This window comes from Gnatocerus cornutus, chromosome 2 (assembly GCF_029298725.1).
Source record: "Gnatocerus cornutus isolate USDA-ARS CGAHR chromosome 2, icGnaCorn1.1, whole genome shotgun sequence".
Taxonomy (NCBI): Eukaryota; Metazoa; Arthropoda; class Insecta; order Coleoptera; family Tenebrionidae; genus Gnatocerus; species Gnatocerus cornutus.
The window spans coordinates 7,252,202-7,269,196 of record NC_142234.1 but is presented as its reverse complement, the minus strand read 5'-3'; the positions used below and the strand labels follow the sequence as shown (position 1 = coordinate 7,269,196).

The 16,995-nt window shown below is 32.9% G+C and overlaps 1 protein-coding gene across 5 annotated transcripts in view; it reads left to right on the top strand.

Moving 5' to 3' along the window:
- Positions 1 to 16,995, top strand: part of trio (trio Rho guanine nucleotide exchange factor) — a 67,479-nt gene that overhangs the window by 1,250 nt on the left and 49,234 nt on the right. For 3 of the 5 annotated variants that reach the window (XM_088030301.1, XM_088030302.1, XM_088030300.1), the window contains exons 1-6: positions 6,847 to 7,105; positions 10,407 to 10,593; positions 14,320 to 14,515; positions 14,710 to 15,004; positions 15,720 to 15,988; positions 16,037 to 16,483. In XM_088030301.1, coding sequence (XP_087886427.1) covers positions 6,970 to 7,105; positions 10,407 to 10,593; positions 14,320 to 14,515; positions 14,710 to 15,004; positions 15,720 to 15,988; positions 16,037 to 16,483 — 1,530 coding nt within the window. In that variant the 5' untranslated portion in view covers positions 6,847 to 6,969. Of the gene's footprint in view, positions 1 to 6,839; positions 7,106 to 10,406; positions 10,594 to 14,319; positions 14,516 to 14,709; positions 15,005 to 15,719; positions 15,989 to 16,036; positions 16,484 to 16,995 lie in introns of those variants that run through there. The other 2 variants (XR_015769619.1, XM_088030303.1) reach the window with 2 other exon arrangements.

Here is a 16,995-nt window from a genome sequence, read left to right as displayed (position 1 = left end):
TATTATGTACAATTTATGTAGTTCTATTCATAATGAAAGTAGATTTCCATACGGAGTATAACAATGTCTTTAAACATTGCAAGGGTAATACCAATTGGATGCCGTATTTTATAATTTCAAATGTAGCGCAACTGATAACAAGTTTAAAAATCCCATTTAGCACACACGTCTTACTTACCTATACCACAATAAAACACGCATATGCAATTACCTCTTAAAAAGAGTCATGAAAGAACGAATGGAACCTTCAAAGTACTATTATTCCTGTTACAAGTAACAATTTATTTACACAAGAAAACCATGCTAACTACCCATTCAACTATTGTTATATTCGGTTATATCAATAATTATACTGTTTACGCTGATGGAAGCCTACTAATTATAGATGTTGCTAAATTGCGAGCTTGGTGACAATTAATTCTATTAGATGTTACGAAGTTTTCGTCGAAATTGCATTAAACGGTGATGAACTTGTAATTGAAATTTTCTACCCTTGTCTGTTCATTGACCCTTTACGAATTTAAATCAGCACCTGCTGCATCAGCTTGTTGAAGGTTGACAGTCATTAATGTATCCAAGGGTGGTAAAACGAGATTTGCTTTAAGAAATTAAAAACGTAAAAATTTATTCTCTTCTTCGATTGGTTGTTCGTACTGTTATTTCATTGTTATCGATCCGAAACACAGGAATACTTTTAACCCTGTTTCTAAAGCTTTTACGGCCACTTCCTGAATTGCCGCAACAATGATTTCTTCCCAACTGAAAGGTTTTTAATGAAGTATTCATTATCAAAAGCGAGATGATTTCAGACTTCTTTAAAATATTTTTAATTGGAATTTGGATTATGGAATCAGAATTGGCAGAAAGTCGGGGCCGAAATACCTACAAAAAAATCGTGTTGACATCGTCTAGGAGGCTAGTTTTTTCCTTATATACATATGGCAGCTCTGACCATTGCGTTTGTTAATAAATACATAACTTCAAGATGTCAAACTGATACATGAACCTAATCTCAACACCGTTTAAGTTACCTAATAAGTTAACACCCTATAAACTTATTAGAAAACCTTAACACTCATGGAGTTTACTCTTGGCCATTTACATTGTTTATGAGCGACCCTTTTTACCAGGATTACATACACGGCTCAGAGCAGGAACCGATTCCGGTCATACATTATGTAATCTGTAATTTGATAATCCACCAGACAATTAATGGACTAATGAGGTTTGCTAGTTATTTTGAAGATATTCATGATACTTCCTCTTATGTTGAAATTGACGGAGGGAAGAATTCAGCAAACATTAAAAAGGCAAGAGCACAAGAGATAAAAAATAAAACTGAAACAAATCGGCTGCTCCAAGCAAAAACACAGTAATCTGCTTTTTGATAAATTTTTCACTGGACCTATAAATGGCTTATTTAAAACGCTTTCACAAATGATTTCAACTCTACTTTTGTCATTTTGAAATGACAAAAAGATAAATGGCAAGTGTGATGTTAAAATCATTTGTGAAGGCATTTTAAATAAGTCATTTCTAGGTCCAGGGAAAAATGTATTAAAAAGCAGATACTGTGTTTTTGCTTGGGACAGCCGAAATACTCTTATTTATTTAAAAATATAAATGAAATCTAGCAATTTAAAAAGGATTCAGCAATTCAAGGAAAAAAAAATGAAACGCTTTATTTGAAAACTTATCTTAGTTTTTGCTGTATTTAAAAAGCTTATTTTAAATTATTTCAATTTAAATTAAAACAAATAAAGTTATTCTTCTTAAGAAAAAGGTGTCGTCTGCATTGAAAAATTCAAAATACACTTCAGTTAATTTGCTTTTGAATTTCATTAAAACGCATTTATGAATAACAAAGATACTAGACTGGAAAGTTTTAGACGGGTGTTCCAAAAATGACGCAAAAAATCACAGAAGTATTATCATAAACTGTTAATGTTTACCATAATTTACATTTAGCATTTCATTTTGTTGTGTTAGTTTAAAGAAATTCGAACTTTCATCAGAAATAAAATGGCCACATTTGTAACAATTCATGAAATCAAAAGACAACAATTAGGCAGAACTTTAGTCATTGCAACATACAGCGTAAACAATGACACATTGCGCAATATGTTTGCTATTAGAAAATCAATCGAAAATTTATAAAAATAATGACCAGAAAAAAAAGGAAAATCTAGATTTTTATGAATGAAAGTCGTGGATTATTATTTGTTGTTTTATCTACAAATTTTTTAAATAAAACAGTTGAATGTTATCAATTTTAAAGCGCTATAACTTTTTAAAGAAGACGATGTGAAATTGGCTCTTCCTTTTTGTATGTTTTTTGCGGCAAATCTGAAACATTCTGTATAAACAATCAAATGAATATAAATTTCTGATTCAAGGAAACAAGGCAAGAATAACAAGTTTTAAGTTTTTTTAACCATATGGCATAATGTTTTTCATAATAATAAAGATGAGGACAAATTGTCTACGTTATTACAGCAACGTCTGTCTTACAGATGTTATTTTAGTTGTAATCTGCAAATTGCGTATGATCAAAAAACAGTATCCAGTAAACGTTGTAGCCTGGTACTTTTTTATTATTTGGTAGCACTGTTATAAAATATACATATCTATGTCGACGTAACACAATTCAATAATAAATTAATAATTAATTAAATTAATAATCAAATTCCAAAGCCTGCATAGACACTGCGTTTATTGGATCGTATGGTATAAACTCATATCGGCACGAAATGTGCATTGTCTATGAAGTGCGAGAAATTTTTATATTAATATTTATTTTTGTTGCTATTAACCTGCCGTTCTACATGCATATAGACGAATTAGTATAATGTTAAATTGTAGGAAGTCGTCGCTGCAGTAATTAGGCGAAAAGAAAATAAGTGGAACTTGCATAAATTACGTAAAACTGCAGGTTATTCACCTGAATTTTTCACACAGAAAATTACTCTTTGTCATTTTTTTCTTAATCCAGTAGAATGTTAAGCGCTCGAGATTTTATTTTGGAAATCCTGTCGGCTAAGTAATAATACACATTTTAAGACAGCTGTCTTGAGTGATTAATAGCTTTGCAATGGATGTAGATCTTCATTATTTTTACCTGCGTTTTGTTTTTTAGTTTAATTGTGTTGGTAACTCCGCTTGGAATGTCAAAATTACAGAGCTACCAATATTTAGAGACTAAAAAAGGTTTTTCTTACTGTTTTAACTTTTTTCTTGAGGGAGTTTATCTGTAATTCGCTTCGTTCATGGTAGTAGTGATTCATTTTCTCCGGAATTCATGTAATGGAGCAAGTCAAAACGATGTCCACGAAACGTGATAAAATGTAGGACACCTAACGATGACAGTTTTCTTAAGAAATATGACTTTTAACGCAAACTGTGCAATATTTCATTTTTCGTTCTAATAAAGCAGCTTTTACAGCCCAGAGGTTTGAAATTTGTCGCGTTTATCCGTTTTTCTTTGAGTGAGTAAAAATTTGCTTTCGAAGTAATTGTTGATCTAGTTTTAGCACTGACCCAATTAAGTTCTGGAGACGGAGCTTGAAGCTTCTGTAGCATTTTCCGACTTTCACATAATTCAATGAAGCACTTTGAAAGGCATTCAATTAAATTTAGTCCTTCACTCAGACTTGAGTTTATCGTCGCCTGAATGTGGATTTTTTTATGCCATTTGTGTGTCTGTAGTAAAGGCAATCAATACAATTTTCTTCAACAGGATGTTTATTTTTGAGACGACAAATTTTGACTATTTTATTGGATGTCTTGTGTAAACATGCAGAGCTAACTGTCCAAACTCGCATTAAAGGAGTCAATAAAGTTTCATACAATGTTAGACGCTTCAAGCAAAAAAACTCCCGGGAAATGCTTTTTCAATTAAAGTTATTCCCGATCACATTGTTTCCTTATCGAATTGGGTTAATAAATCGTCTTTAAAACAGATGGGGCCCACTACGTTTTATAGCCCTTGGTATGATAGTTCCAACACTACAAATGAATTCTTTGTATTGATAAAGTTGCACAATTTTATAGCGTCGTTCACGGAGAAAACAACGAGATTTATGGATTACTTGAACTTCATTATCTTTTAATAGAAGAACAATCGGTCACATACTGTCTTTGTTTCTGCGACAAGTTTCAATCTTGATGAACTTGACAATTACCATTGTTTAGAATAAAGTATTTTAATTAAAAGCACTTACTGTTAGATACGTCGCATATGTTCAGCAAGGTATTTCCTGTTCCGGTTGTGCGACTGCGCTTCAAAATTCCAATAGTGAAGACGACAGGCGTCACGACGCAGCAGTTCCTTTTTGTCCAAAGTGCGAATGTGATGGAAAGTAATTATGTACGCAGTTAATCGCGAAAAGTGACGTTTCGGTTTTCGTATAGAATGTCGGTAGATGAACGTGGTTTGTTTTTTGTGGGCTTTTTCTGGCAGCTACATTCGAGGTTAATTTTGTGTCAGATAACCAATCTGTAACACGTGGCGTGATCTTGTACAGAAAAATAAATTCAAAAGAGATCAAATTGTGTCTATTGGTAAATCTAACAAAATGCAGGTGTAGATTTTTTGGAAGAGATTCAAAACTTTTGCTAACTTTAGATTTGTTTCTGGTCAAAATTTTAGAAACACATCCATAAAAATGTGACATAATATGTGTTATCAGGGGAATGGGAGATTAACGATGATGAAGGTTTTTCCTTGGTATGTACTCTCGAGATTTCCCCTTCAACGCTATAGAAAAACGCGAGTTTCATCTTCATACTGATGAGTTTGTTTAGCTTTGTGTTTTCTTTTCCAACTCACGCATCTTTGTGGTTGGATAACTACAATGCAACATCTCCATTGTTCAGATTTTATAAAATAAACACAATTCCCAAGTCTCGTTTATTTATTAAATTAGGTCTTAATTGTTCAAGGATTAAAGACGGTATAATGCTCGGAATTTCCGGAACTTTTCATTAGGTGAAGAATTCCTTCAGTTATTGATTTACGCTATACTTAATTTTAGCGGTGTTCCTTAATGCTGGTAGACTAATAAATAACGTGCTTGATAGCAATAATGAAGTGAGTATAGTTTGTTGGAAGTAAATTGGCAATAGCTGATAAACGGAGATTTAAGCTAAGGATCCTTTTGGGACTTTCCTGGAGATATAAGTTGGGTTAAAAAATTGAAGAGGCGTTGTTAGAAACATTCGAAGGTTCTGTAATTTTTAAATGTTTTTGTTTAATTTTTTTACGGTATTTTTTTACAGTAACAATTTTGTAGACAAAACAACTAGAAGTATTAATTTTTGGCGGTTTCATCAAAAGGAAGCAATGTTTAAAGAGTTGAAGTTTATATCCATGGACTTAGATTCAAAGTGGTTTTAAATATATCGCTGAACAAAATAAAGCAGATTAGAAAACTCCTTGATGATCGAGTTAGTTTTTCAAATTAGTTATTTTTCTACATTTTTACTTGAATTTTTTCTGGATTATAGTATGAAAGCAACGGGATGATGGTGAAGAACAATTTCAGGGATGCGATGTGGAATCCAAAAACTTCTAATAATGATAAGAGAAAACTTTCAAAAGAAGCATTTAGTCTATAACTCAATGTGCATTCTAAAATAATTCTTTCTTCATTATTTTCGCTATTGTTTATCGAATTCACTTTGAAACATTATATTTATGAAGAACTTATAATAGTGTACATACCTATAATACATAATCTTTCGTTCACTTTTGACACTACTTCAACAAGTATTTAGATACTATAAAGAAAATATCAGTTCCATTTATTTAACCGCCAATAGTCGCCTACACTCTGAAAATGCTTGGCCATTAACATTGTGTACATTAGGAAATACGTGTTAGATATTTTATAAGAGAAATGCGAAAAATCACGTCCCTAGCGACCAAACTGCGTTTCGGACCATTTGTTGAATCCCCACGGTTCACAAATAATTGTTTCTTGTTTTTCTTTTAGTGTGGCAACACAAATAATGTCCGGATTTGCCAAAAATCGCCTAGAATTGATAAAAAATGTATACATTTCTTTCCGATTTCCTTTAAACATTTTCTTTCCGTGACTTGATGTTTGATCCGGGACTCCGCTTGTAATTTTCACAATTCACTAGCTCCCTTGTAAACTTTTAAATTAAACTAGAAATGTAACTCTGGAAGTGATATAAGCGGATAAGGTATCGATTCCGCATTTCTGCTGTATTCTTTGATACGAGGTTCCAGGGAAACGTCAGACAAAGATAACCGTTCTTGTAGTTTGCTTTTCAGGATCCTGAACACGTGCCTTTGGTTCATTCGGAGTTTGTACAATTTTGACGACAGGAAACTAACAGTTGACGTGTTATCAGAATTTTATAAATGGAGAGATGATGGGAGATCTATATTTAATCAAAAGATTTGATCTGATATATTGTTTGAATAAATCTCGACGACAAACTGTTATCACTGGATAAGCGTGTTATTTCCTTGACTCTGCCAGCTTTAAGCAAACGTCTTATTCCAGATTAAATTTCGAGTAACAAATTAGAATTTTTGCTTGAAATTGAAATGTTAATTAAAGTTGAATTTACAAAGGAATGCATTGTATTCGGTACAAAATGAAAATTACAATGGCGGCTACTGTTCAAGCCCCCATATAATCAGAAAATCACTCATTCGGATTCATCAAAATCTTAACCAAGACGCTACTTCCATATTTTTCAATGTCTTTGTCTTCAAAATCTCTGGAGACGATGTCGATAAAAATTTCTACGATTCTTCATATCACTTGAATGTAGCTCTCTCAGGAGTCTGCCTTGTCTTGTTCTTACAATATGAATAAGTAAAAATAATAGTGTGAAGAACATGCGATTGTTGGGAGCTTCGTCGTGTTCAATCGTCGGCAAGTGTAATACATTATTGGATCCCACGTAATTCATATATCAAAATATCTGTAACACATGGCTAGTTCGAGCAGCAGAGCGGCAGCTTTCAGGACGAGGGCTGAGTCTTCAGTGGGATCCAAACGTCGCCCCCACAGTTGGCACAGTTCCATTAGTTCGCCCAATCCGGTCCATCGAGCCAGGCGTTCTTTTGGTAATCACTTGAGATTTTGAATTAAAACTACTATCTCAGTGTATTACAAATGAAATATCACAACTAAAAAGGCAAAGGATCTGCAATGCTGTATTTGCCAAGTTATTTTCTTTACTTGCTTGTTGTTTTGCTGCGTTTATTTACGCTTTGTGCAATTGAAATAAAATGAAAAAGTTATGGTTTAACTTATTGTATGAATATCTAACAGTTTTCACCGTTAAATAGTTTTTTGATTGTTGACGTAAAGTGTTCAAGCCGTGGGAGCAGATAGGTAATTTTGTTTCTCATAAACTGTGTGTACAACTACTTACAAAATAAACTTTGCACTAATATTTACAGTCAATGTTTTTATTCGCAAGGACAACAGAATTTGCGGAGGCTGAACTTCGATATCATCCCACAAAGTCTTACATCAAGAAGAATATTATCGCTTCTGAATGCTGTCAAAGACGAGTGTGAGTTTTCATATTCATGAAAATTTCACTTTTTCAATGACAAACACGATGTAAAAGTAAAAAAAACTTCTTATTCTTAAAACGATAAACTTGCTACATAAATTGTTATAATCTATCTAGTGGGGAAATATAGCCATAAAAGGCAACACGTATTGTGGCATGAATACTGTGATATTGTCGTTAAACCAAATATTACCATTTTTAATTTTTTATAAATTCTGAATTTACGTTTCAGTTATCAACCGTATTCAGTTGGATTGGTATCGTGCACTTTACACTGAATTTTATTAAAATATGCAGCTTTCAGAAGTTATGGGTGATGTTAAAGGACGAAATTAAAGTTTACTTGAGCGCACATGTGCTCTCGTTTTACTCCGTTAGATCCAATATGTTGTGCTTTCAAATAAAACGGAGTATTGTGATCTGCATTGAAGAGTTCTATAATACCGAATAGAGTAGGAAATTAAAAAATATCTGTTTTTTCATTACGAAGGCCATAAGTTAGCAATACCATTTTATTTACGTTGACATTGAAGGATCTGTGATTTCGTGATCTAACTAGTCTATTGAACACTGACATTGGCATTGTTACATTATGTATTTACTTGAACGTTTGTAGACAACAGAATGGTATCAGCATATATCCGTTAGACTTGAAAGTAAACAAGCATTAGAACTGACAAAAGCCCTTTTAACTTTGAAGTTTCTATGCGTTTTTCTATGATTTGTCGTAAACGTGAATTTACTTTCACTCTTGAGAAAAAGCTATTATTGTGAGTGCAGATGTTAGAATTGAGTATGTCACGTTACAGTATCAGACACATGATGTTTAGTAACTTTCATAAGTAATTATCTTTGTATCCAAAGTATGAGTCAGATAAAAAGTTTGGGAAAGTTTTGCATAAAACGTTTAGTCGTTTGCATAATGGCACACACGCTTTTGTGTTTTTTGTAATTTTAACCGGAGCAAAGTGTTATCCCTGAAAAATCATCTTACAATGACACTGAATTAGACAGGAATATCTGTAAACTACACGTTGAAAGCATTGTTGTTCCGACAATAGAAAGTGGACTTTTTATCCGGCATTGTTGCCTTTCATATTATCAAACTCTGTTTAATTGAATTTTGTAAAGGGTTTTGTTTAAACGTACAAGTTCCTGATAAATGACGCAATCTACCAAAACACTCAATATCCACCAAATCCAAGAAATAGTAAAACCACGTCGATAATTTCCGGCACGAAATGACCTTTAATATAATTACTTTTATCAGCTCGTTGCTCCTACATATCGCCAAGTTTGCGTTCTTTTCCCATTATGTAAAGCCAGCCTTTGAAAATAATTTCGTAATTAATAAAGCCTCTAATCCTTTGTAAAAGATCTTTCATCCCTTAATTAAAAATTCCTCTGTACGAACTTCCTTCAATTAGTTTGCGATCCGCCAATCTTAAAACTTATGAAGGACACTTTACTGTGCTCAACATCTGTCGTCAAACAAAACCTTCCTTATTTTCCATTCTACCCACATGTTACTTTCAATGGTGCTTGACTGTTGGTTACAATAAAGTTGGGTCCTGCATTTGCATTTTATTTTCTTTGCATCATGAAACGGATTGGTTACTAAATTACAGACACCGCTAAAACATTTCGGGTTATTCTTTATACTAGCCTTGGGAGAACCTAGACATAAATCTACGATAATTATAATGTACGAGCAACAATTATCTAGTGCGGGTTCTTAGGAAGATTAGAGTGGCTTGTGCAGAATTCTAACGTTTTGCAAAGGTTGCAAAATTTTCTTTTCGGAGTGTAAGAGAATTAACTTCTCATGTGTGCTATGGCTGACATCAAAAGTTTCCGTTTGTAACCTACATGCATTTTAAAATGTGCAAATTATACCTTCCATAATTGAAATATAAACGGTACTATTCGATGTCTAATGCATTTAAAAAAGATTTGATATGAATCAATTTCAATTTAACGTCAAATTTGCTCCAAAGTTACATTAACACGGACAGGTACAAGCAAATTGTCATGTGTCCGAAGTGATTGTGGTAATTTTTATTTTAAAACAGGATGGAGTAAGTAAACGAACAAGTGTAGAGATTTTATCTGAGTATGAGAGAGGCAATGAAAATCCAAACAATTCCAACATTGGAGCGTAATTTTCCAGTTACAATTTCTCATTGTTCCATGGGTTAAATTATGTATTGGAAATTCCACACATCAATTCAATTTCGGAGTTATTTTCATGTTTCTGTACAATGCAGCAATTGGCTTTTTTACCTATGATATAAAGCCTCGTTATATTTTCTTTAATTCTCGTTTAATAGTTATTTCTCGATAAAATAATATAATAATAATGCATAATTTATGATTTATTAGCGGCTTCTTTTTTTATACATACGTAGCTTACAAAACGCTCTTTAACGTTCCGTTTGTGTTTCGTATCGATTAATTTTCCTGTTACGTCGCCTTTATTTTAACACAGGACAAATGAAGTGGAAAGTTTCGGTGTATTATTACACTGAAAGGTGTTAACCTGAAATAAAAGGCAGTGTTTTATTTTTACCGTTTGAGATAAGAGCACTCGGGAAATTTTCATTGTACGAGATGCAATTTATTTACAAAGTTTATGTGAATACCAACCTAGTACTAAATTTCTTACGACACTACAGCTGACATCATAAATTATACTCCTAATTTATATCACTGTAAACAAACAGCATTGCAAATCATATATTGGCGTTTTATGAGTAATGAATTCTGTGGTTTTATAATTTTGATAATGATCTGCAAGGTCGGAATAAATTTGAATTTAACTCTGAAATTTTGTTTCTTTTCAGCTCAAAACATGGATGGACAACGTGCTTTAGAACTGATGCCTCTCCTACAAGAGCGCTTGGTGATTTTGACCGGTGGCAGAGACAGACGTGGAGGACCTGTGTTATCATTTCCTGCCAGCCCTCGAAGAGAACGTGCTAAACCAGAGGATTATAAACGTCTCCTACAGTATCTTATGTCCATTCCAAAGCAAGTATTTTTATACTGACAACCATTCAAGTGTATTATATTTTATGATCGGCGAGGGCGACAGAGACTGTAACGACAACGCACAAATTCTTATTTAATGCTATTGTTGAATTAGATCTGCTCAACATGTCCGTTGTTACACTTTCTAAGTTATCTGTGAATAACCTAACGGATATTTGTAATACGGTCTGTTTCCAGTTTATAACGTCCTGCAAAATCGTTAAAATTCCCAAAATTATATATTCTCACGCACAACATCGGTATTAATTTGTTTTTATAAATCTGTCGTTACAGTATGCTACTTATTCGCATGTAGCCTCGTTCTTCTCCATCATTCCCAGGACATTATTAAAATTTAATAAGGTCAGAATTAAAGTGATGAGAATTCCGGTAAACGGTAAAACCATCCTTTAAATTTCCGCCAAGTTTTTGAATAATACCGCGAGTAATTGGAACGTGGCACACAAAAATTCATTACCGCAGTGGTATTATTTTTCCAGTTGACTAACTCAAGGAAATGCGAACTTTTTCCGACATCTATTTATTTGCTTCTGGAACAACGTGTAAGCACTTTTCTTTTGGATTTGACTAAAGGTGCATTTCAACAATTTTCCAGTCGACGGTGCACAAAATAAGCCTTCATTTGGTTCCTCCTTAAACCATTATTTTACTTTGATTACAATCAACTTTTACTGGTCAATTGTTTCAGTTCTGGTTCATACACTTTCTCGTGTCTTAAAATGGAAGTTGCGCAATAATGGTATGCGATCTGGTATTTGCTTAAGATCATTGTATGCAGAACAGTCTGACATAACAGGTGTTTGGTTTAAAAAGCCACGTGTGATTGAGCAGTGTTTTAATGAGAATTTTGATTTTGTGCAGTAGATTCGCAAGGGAATTAATTTTTGCGGTTTGGAAATTTCGTGCTATATTTCATTTAATTGTTTATAATAAACAGAATTAAAGGAAATCATAAATTGCCATATCTAATTAAGCAACGATACGCCGTTATAGATATTACTATTGACACGATATGATTAAATAACTTCCTTTGTGTTATGACTCTGCAAATTGCTTATAATATTCTGCTTGATGTGTTACTAATCCATCCAGATTTGGTGTTATGATAATTAGTCGAGCGTCCGTTTATTTAGAGTAGAAAATTGAATTTTTTAATGATTGCTTTTTATGGAAAAGTTTAATTTTCTAGATTGACATAAACACATATTTCACTCATTTTCGCAACTACATATTTCTCTTCTTTTTAGTCTACAAAGAGACATCGTACCATCAAAACCCATTCCATATTCAAACAGTACACTGTTTGCTAGTTCTGGAATACTACACTAATGGGCAAAGATCAGGGTACATACTTGTCAGACGAGGAAGTTGAATTATGCATATGTGCATAAATCACGCTGTTTCCGCAAACTAGTTTTTATTGGATAGTTGCAGCTAGATGATGCACTTTACTGTATGAGTAATGTGAAATGGCTTTCAAATTTTGCGCTTTACTAATATAGTTCATTTTCAAGTAGCAAACGTTTTAAGCGCCAAATTTAAAATGTTGGCCAGTAATAATTGATCAGTACGATTTCGCAAATAATTTCTTTCATTTGCCAAAGTTGCAATTAATTATTGGAAAATACATTTGAGTTTGTAATTTTGTAAATTTTAGAACGATATTCATTTTCCTGATTAGAATAAAATTTGCCAGTTACTTATTTAATTATCTAATAAAAATAATGTATATGGATAAAAGCATCTCCAAATTCTACAATTTAAAAAAAGTGTGTATACAGGATGCTCTACGATGAGCTTATTTGACATTTTTCTCAAAAACTACAAATGATGGAAATTTGAAATTTTGGATAAGATGATTATTCACATTTTCGAGACACTTCCGGTATAACAGTAAAATTAAATTTTGCTTTGCATTCTTAGAAAATTTGTAAAAATTAAAATTAAAATTTGTTCCAAAATCCAGAAAAACAATAATACATACATATGGGGTGATTTATTTAAAGTAAGCAAATAGACTTCTACTATAATGAAGTATTACAAAAATGGAATTTTCTCATTCATTCGTTTTATTGTTCCCAAAATTTAAAATTCCCATGGTTTGTAGTTTTTGAAGAAAATGTCGAATGTTTTTCTCTGTTTTTTTTCTTCTCTAAATATTCTTCTTAGTACTTCTTAGACTTTTTTGTTGTTAGTTGCGTAGTTCTGTTTTGCGTTGTTGTAGATTCGAATTTTCGAAAATTATTTTAATCGACAAATTCTCTAGTAAATTCTTACTAAATATTTTGTAAGTTATTTATCAAAAATTGTTGAAAAATACATTTTAAAAAATTCAAAGCTGAAAATTTAAAACGCTAATTTTTGCACCGACTTTTGAAATTTATCAAATGTACTGTTTTTACATTAACTGTATTTATACCGCAATAATTCTAAAAGTGTAAACGAAAAAGGGAGATATCCGTTAAAATTACGTATTTTTAAAAACCACAAAAACCGCTTTAGTGTATATTTCCTTGCAAAACTTTTAAGTTTCAAAATTACACTCTCTAAATTACATTAATCCCTCAAGAATTTTTTAAGAGCTTTTTCTGTAAGAACGCAATTGCATTCGTACGTTCTGGACTACGTGAGCATTCAGCCGGAAAACTACATCTTACGAGAAGTTGAAAAGCTTTGAAATTATTGCTTAAATGTTATATCTAGACAGATGGAACGATCGATAAACTACATCTATATCGATATCGATCAAATTATATTTAAAGCATGAACTGAAAATCGAATTAATATTTAATGTGCCACTAAACTTTTTAACGGAAAACCATTCAATTAGAACTTATTTGGCTTTTGATGGTAAACCCACAAAACAAACACCAAACGCTAAATATGGACAGTGTACAACATTTAAGAGTCATTACTTTGTCTTTTTTGGACACTGCTTTTGAGTGGTTTTCAGCCTAAATTTAGTTTCCCATCTTTAAAAAATTGTTTGTTTTACTCACGAGAGAACAAAGTTTTAAAGATTTTGCTAATTTGTAACCTTAACACCTAGTTTATCCCCGATAATTGTAAAATAATCATTCTGAGACCCACAAGTTTATCAGTTTATCTCTATTTACTTTCAATTCTTCCATTTATCCCCCAGAATTTTAATTCAGATTATTTTCTTATAGTATTGTTGTTGCCGTGCTTTCTTAAATAATCTCGTAAAATCTGAGTAGATAAACTAATTTATGAAGATGGAGATTGAAGGGAGTAACAAAGAATCGTTGGCTTTATAGTGTCATAAACGTATGCATGCGAAAATTACGACATGACTGCTATTTTTTCTCAGTACTCTGAACACTGGAAATGTTAGATGTGTTTACTTATCTCTCTGCAACGAGCTGTGCAGTTTCAGTCATAATTTCCAACAGTTTAGATAATTAGACGATTACGTATAAAATATGATCTTACACAACCTGTATTGGCTTTGTTACGGGAACTTGACATTTGAGTCCTCGTAATTGCAGCGGATCATGTAATCTATTTATACCCTAACGCCTTTTGCGGTATTAATTAACTAATTAATTAAATGGCGCAAGTTAATACCTAATTACAAAACGCGATCATAACGTGTAGCGAAAAATGTTTCCAAGTTTGCTAAGACTTTTTGGTCGTTAATAAATTATTAGCAATATTATAATCGCTTTTTAAACTTTGTTACAGTGATGAAGCGAGGGCTTTGGGTTTTACGGTATTGGTCGATATGCGTGGAGCAACTTGGTCTACTGTAAAGCCTATTTTAAAAGCATTACATGAGCATTTTCCACCTGGAGCCGTTCACCAAGCACTCATTGTTAAACCAGACAACTTCTGGCAAAAGCAGAGAACTTCACTTGGGTCCCATAAGTACAAATTTGAGGTAATTTCGTCTTCAAAAATTAATTTTGGTTTATTTATGGAAAATAACAGTCTAAGTATTAATAACACATTCCATTTGTGTTTATTCATGTGTTTTTTACTAAGTTCAAGGCTACATTTATTAGCGCAGCATGTAAACACAATAAAATATGTCACAAATTCGTTCCGAATTCTAATTTTTTTTTTTATTTTCAGACTAATATGATAAGTATAGAGGCCTTGTCGAAAATTATAGATACTTCACAGTTAACATCAGATCTAGAAGGAACGCTAAGTTACGATCATTCAACATGGTTAGAAATCCGACTTGCCGTGGAAGAATTCGCATGGCAAGCCGCCGACCTCTTGGACCGTTTGGATGATCTTCAGGAAGATCTCGCTCGAAATGATTTTGCTGATGATGTCAGTGGAGCAAAGCACAAAATCGATTTGCACAACGAAATGAAGAAGAAAATTATGAAAGCTCCTGTGGAGGACATTGATGTGTTAGGTAAAACAAGGATTGTGTTTCTGAAACAACATTTCACTTGTGCTTGCATAAATTTCAACTCTGAAATGTCAGGCTATTCCTTCGGGTCGCAAAAAACCCATCTTGAATTCATTCATTGGATTTCTAATAAAACTTTGATAATTATTCCCGAAAGTTTGATTACATATTGAATTAAACATTGGTCGTACACTAGTTTTAGTCATGAATAAATTGGAAATTTCTCTACACGTTCTGTTCTTTTTACGTAGTTTTAAATGAATTCTCACATTAAATGTGGCGTAAAGTCACTGCCATATTAAAAAAGACTTCTATCTAATAAAAATTAAGTCTCAATTTGGTCACACTTGAACTTCCGGAAGTAAAGTCACCGCGAATTTAATGAACTGTTGTTCGAAATCCCACGGTCTGGAACTTTATTAAAAGCCAAAGATCTTTTTACTAAGCAAACTTTATTGAATATAAAAAGTAGTAAACTGAAAAGTATTCGTCGTCGCAGTTAGGATATAACGGATCCTTTTCTGTTGTAATTATTTTAATAACAAACATCACGCTATGTTTCGTAATGTTTATAATCATAAAATCTCGTTATATAAACCTTCCAGAAAACCAGGACACATTGTTTACACAAGAACTAGAAGTGTGTATTTAAGGGTAGAAACCCCCAATTCGCTTCCCTCATCACGACTCAAAATGTTAATCCCTTTAAATTTTGCAGGTCAGCGTTTACTGCAAAAAATCTGCGGTGATACAGGTCAAGGTGGAGGCGGCGGAGGAGGAGGAGGCGGCGGTGGTGGCGGAGGCAACGGCAGAGAATCAGAATCTTCAAACCCAAACTCGGATACCACTGACACAAAGAATTTAGTCTTGCAAAATTTGGAGGCAGTGCACACATCCCAGCAGCACCTTCTCCAACTTTGGCATCAGAAGAAATTAAAATTGGATCAGTGTTTTCAGTTGAGGTTGTTTGAACAGGACTGCGAAAAAGTAAGTTCAGTTTTAGCTCGATTACGGATTTAATGATTACTGTTTTAGATGTTCGACTGGATCTGCCACAACCGTGATGTGTTCCTTTTAAACTATGTAGAAATCGGCCATACTTACCAATTAGCTAAGCAATTACAAGAAGAACACCAACATTTTACAATGAGTTCTATGAATGTATACGTTAATATTAATAGGATTCTCTCCGTGGCTAGTCGTTTAATCGAGGGTGGTCATTACGCTGCGACTCATATCAGATCTGTAGCAAGCAGATTGGATAGAACTTGGAAAGACTTTGCTGCAGGTTTAGATGAAAGGACAGCAGTGTTAGCTTTGTCAGTGATTTTTCATCATAAAGCTGAACAGTATGTGGATAACGTGCCTAATTGGAAGTCTGCCTGTGAAAATGCCAATATACCTTCAGAGATAATGATGTTAGAAAACTCTATTCATCAGCATCAAAATTTATATGAATCGATGTGCCAAGCATATACAGAGGTATTTTTTACTACTTTTAGTTAGATAATAAGAATTTTCAACAACTGAAAATATTAGTAATGTTAATGCCTTTAGGTTCCCTCACTCTCTATCGGAAAGTATAAAGAAAGATGTTTAAACTGTTGAGAAAACACGAAAAGAAATTTCCATAAGTTGAAATGCATTTTAACTCTGATTTGAAAAGAACGTTTCTGAATTTAAATGCTTTTCTAACTTACTGTACTCTCGTACACTTTAAACATTTTAATAATTATTATTATTTGATTTTATTAAATGCGTTTTTTAGTCAACTTTGTTTGAACACGTCAACGGGATAAAATAAGAAATGTTTTAAAAATGGTGGATGCGCCATTGCCGAATAAAAGTTCTTATGTTGTTAATACTTTTAATTTTATGAAACGTGCAATTTTCTTTACATATTTTGACCATCTAAATATGCGGGCAAATATCGACAGAATTATGAAAAAAGACAAATTTTTCAAGCTGAATGTCTCTTGTAATTTTGCATTTAA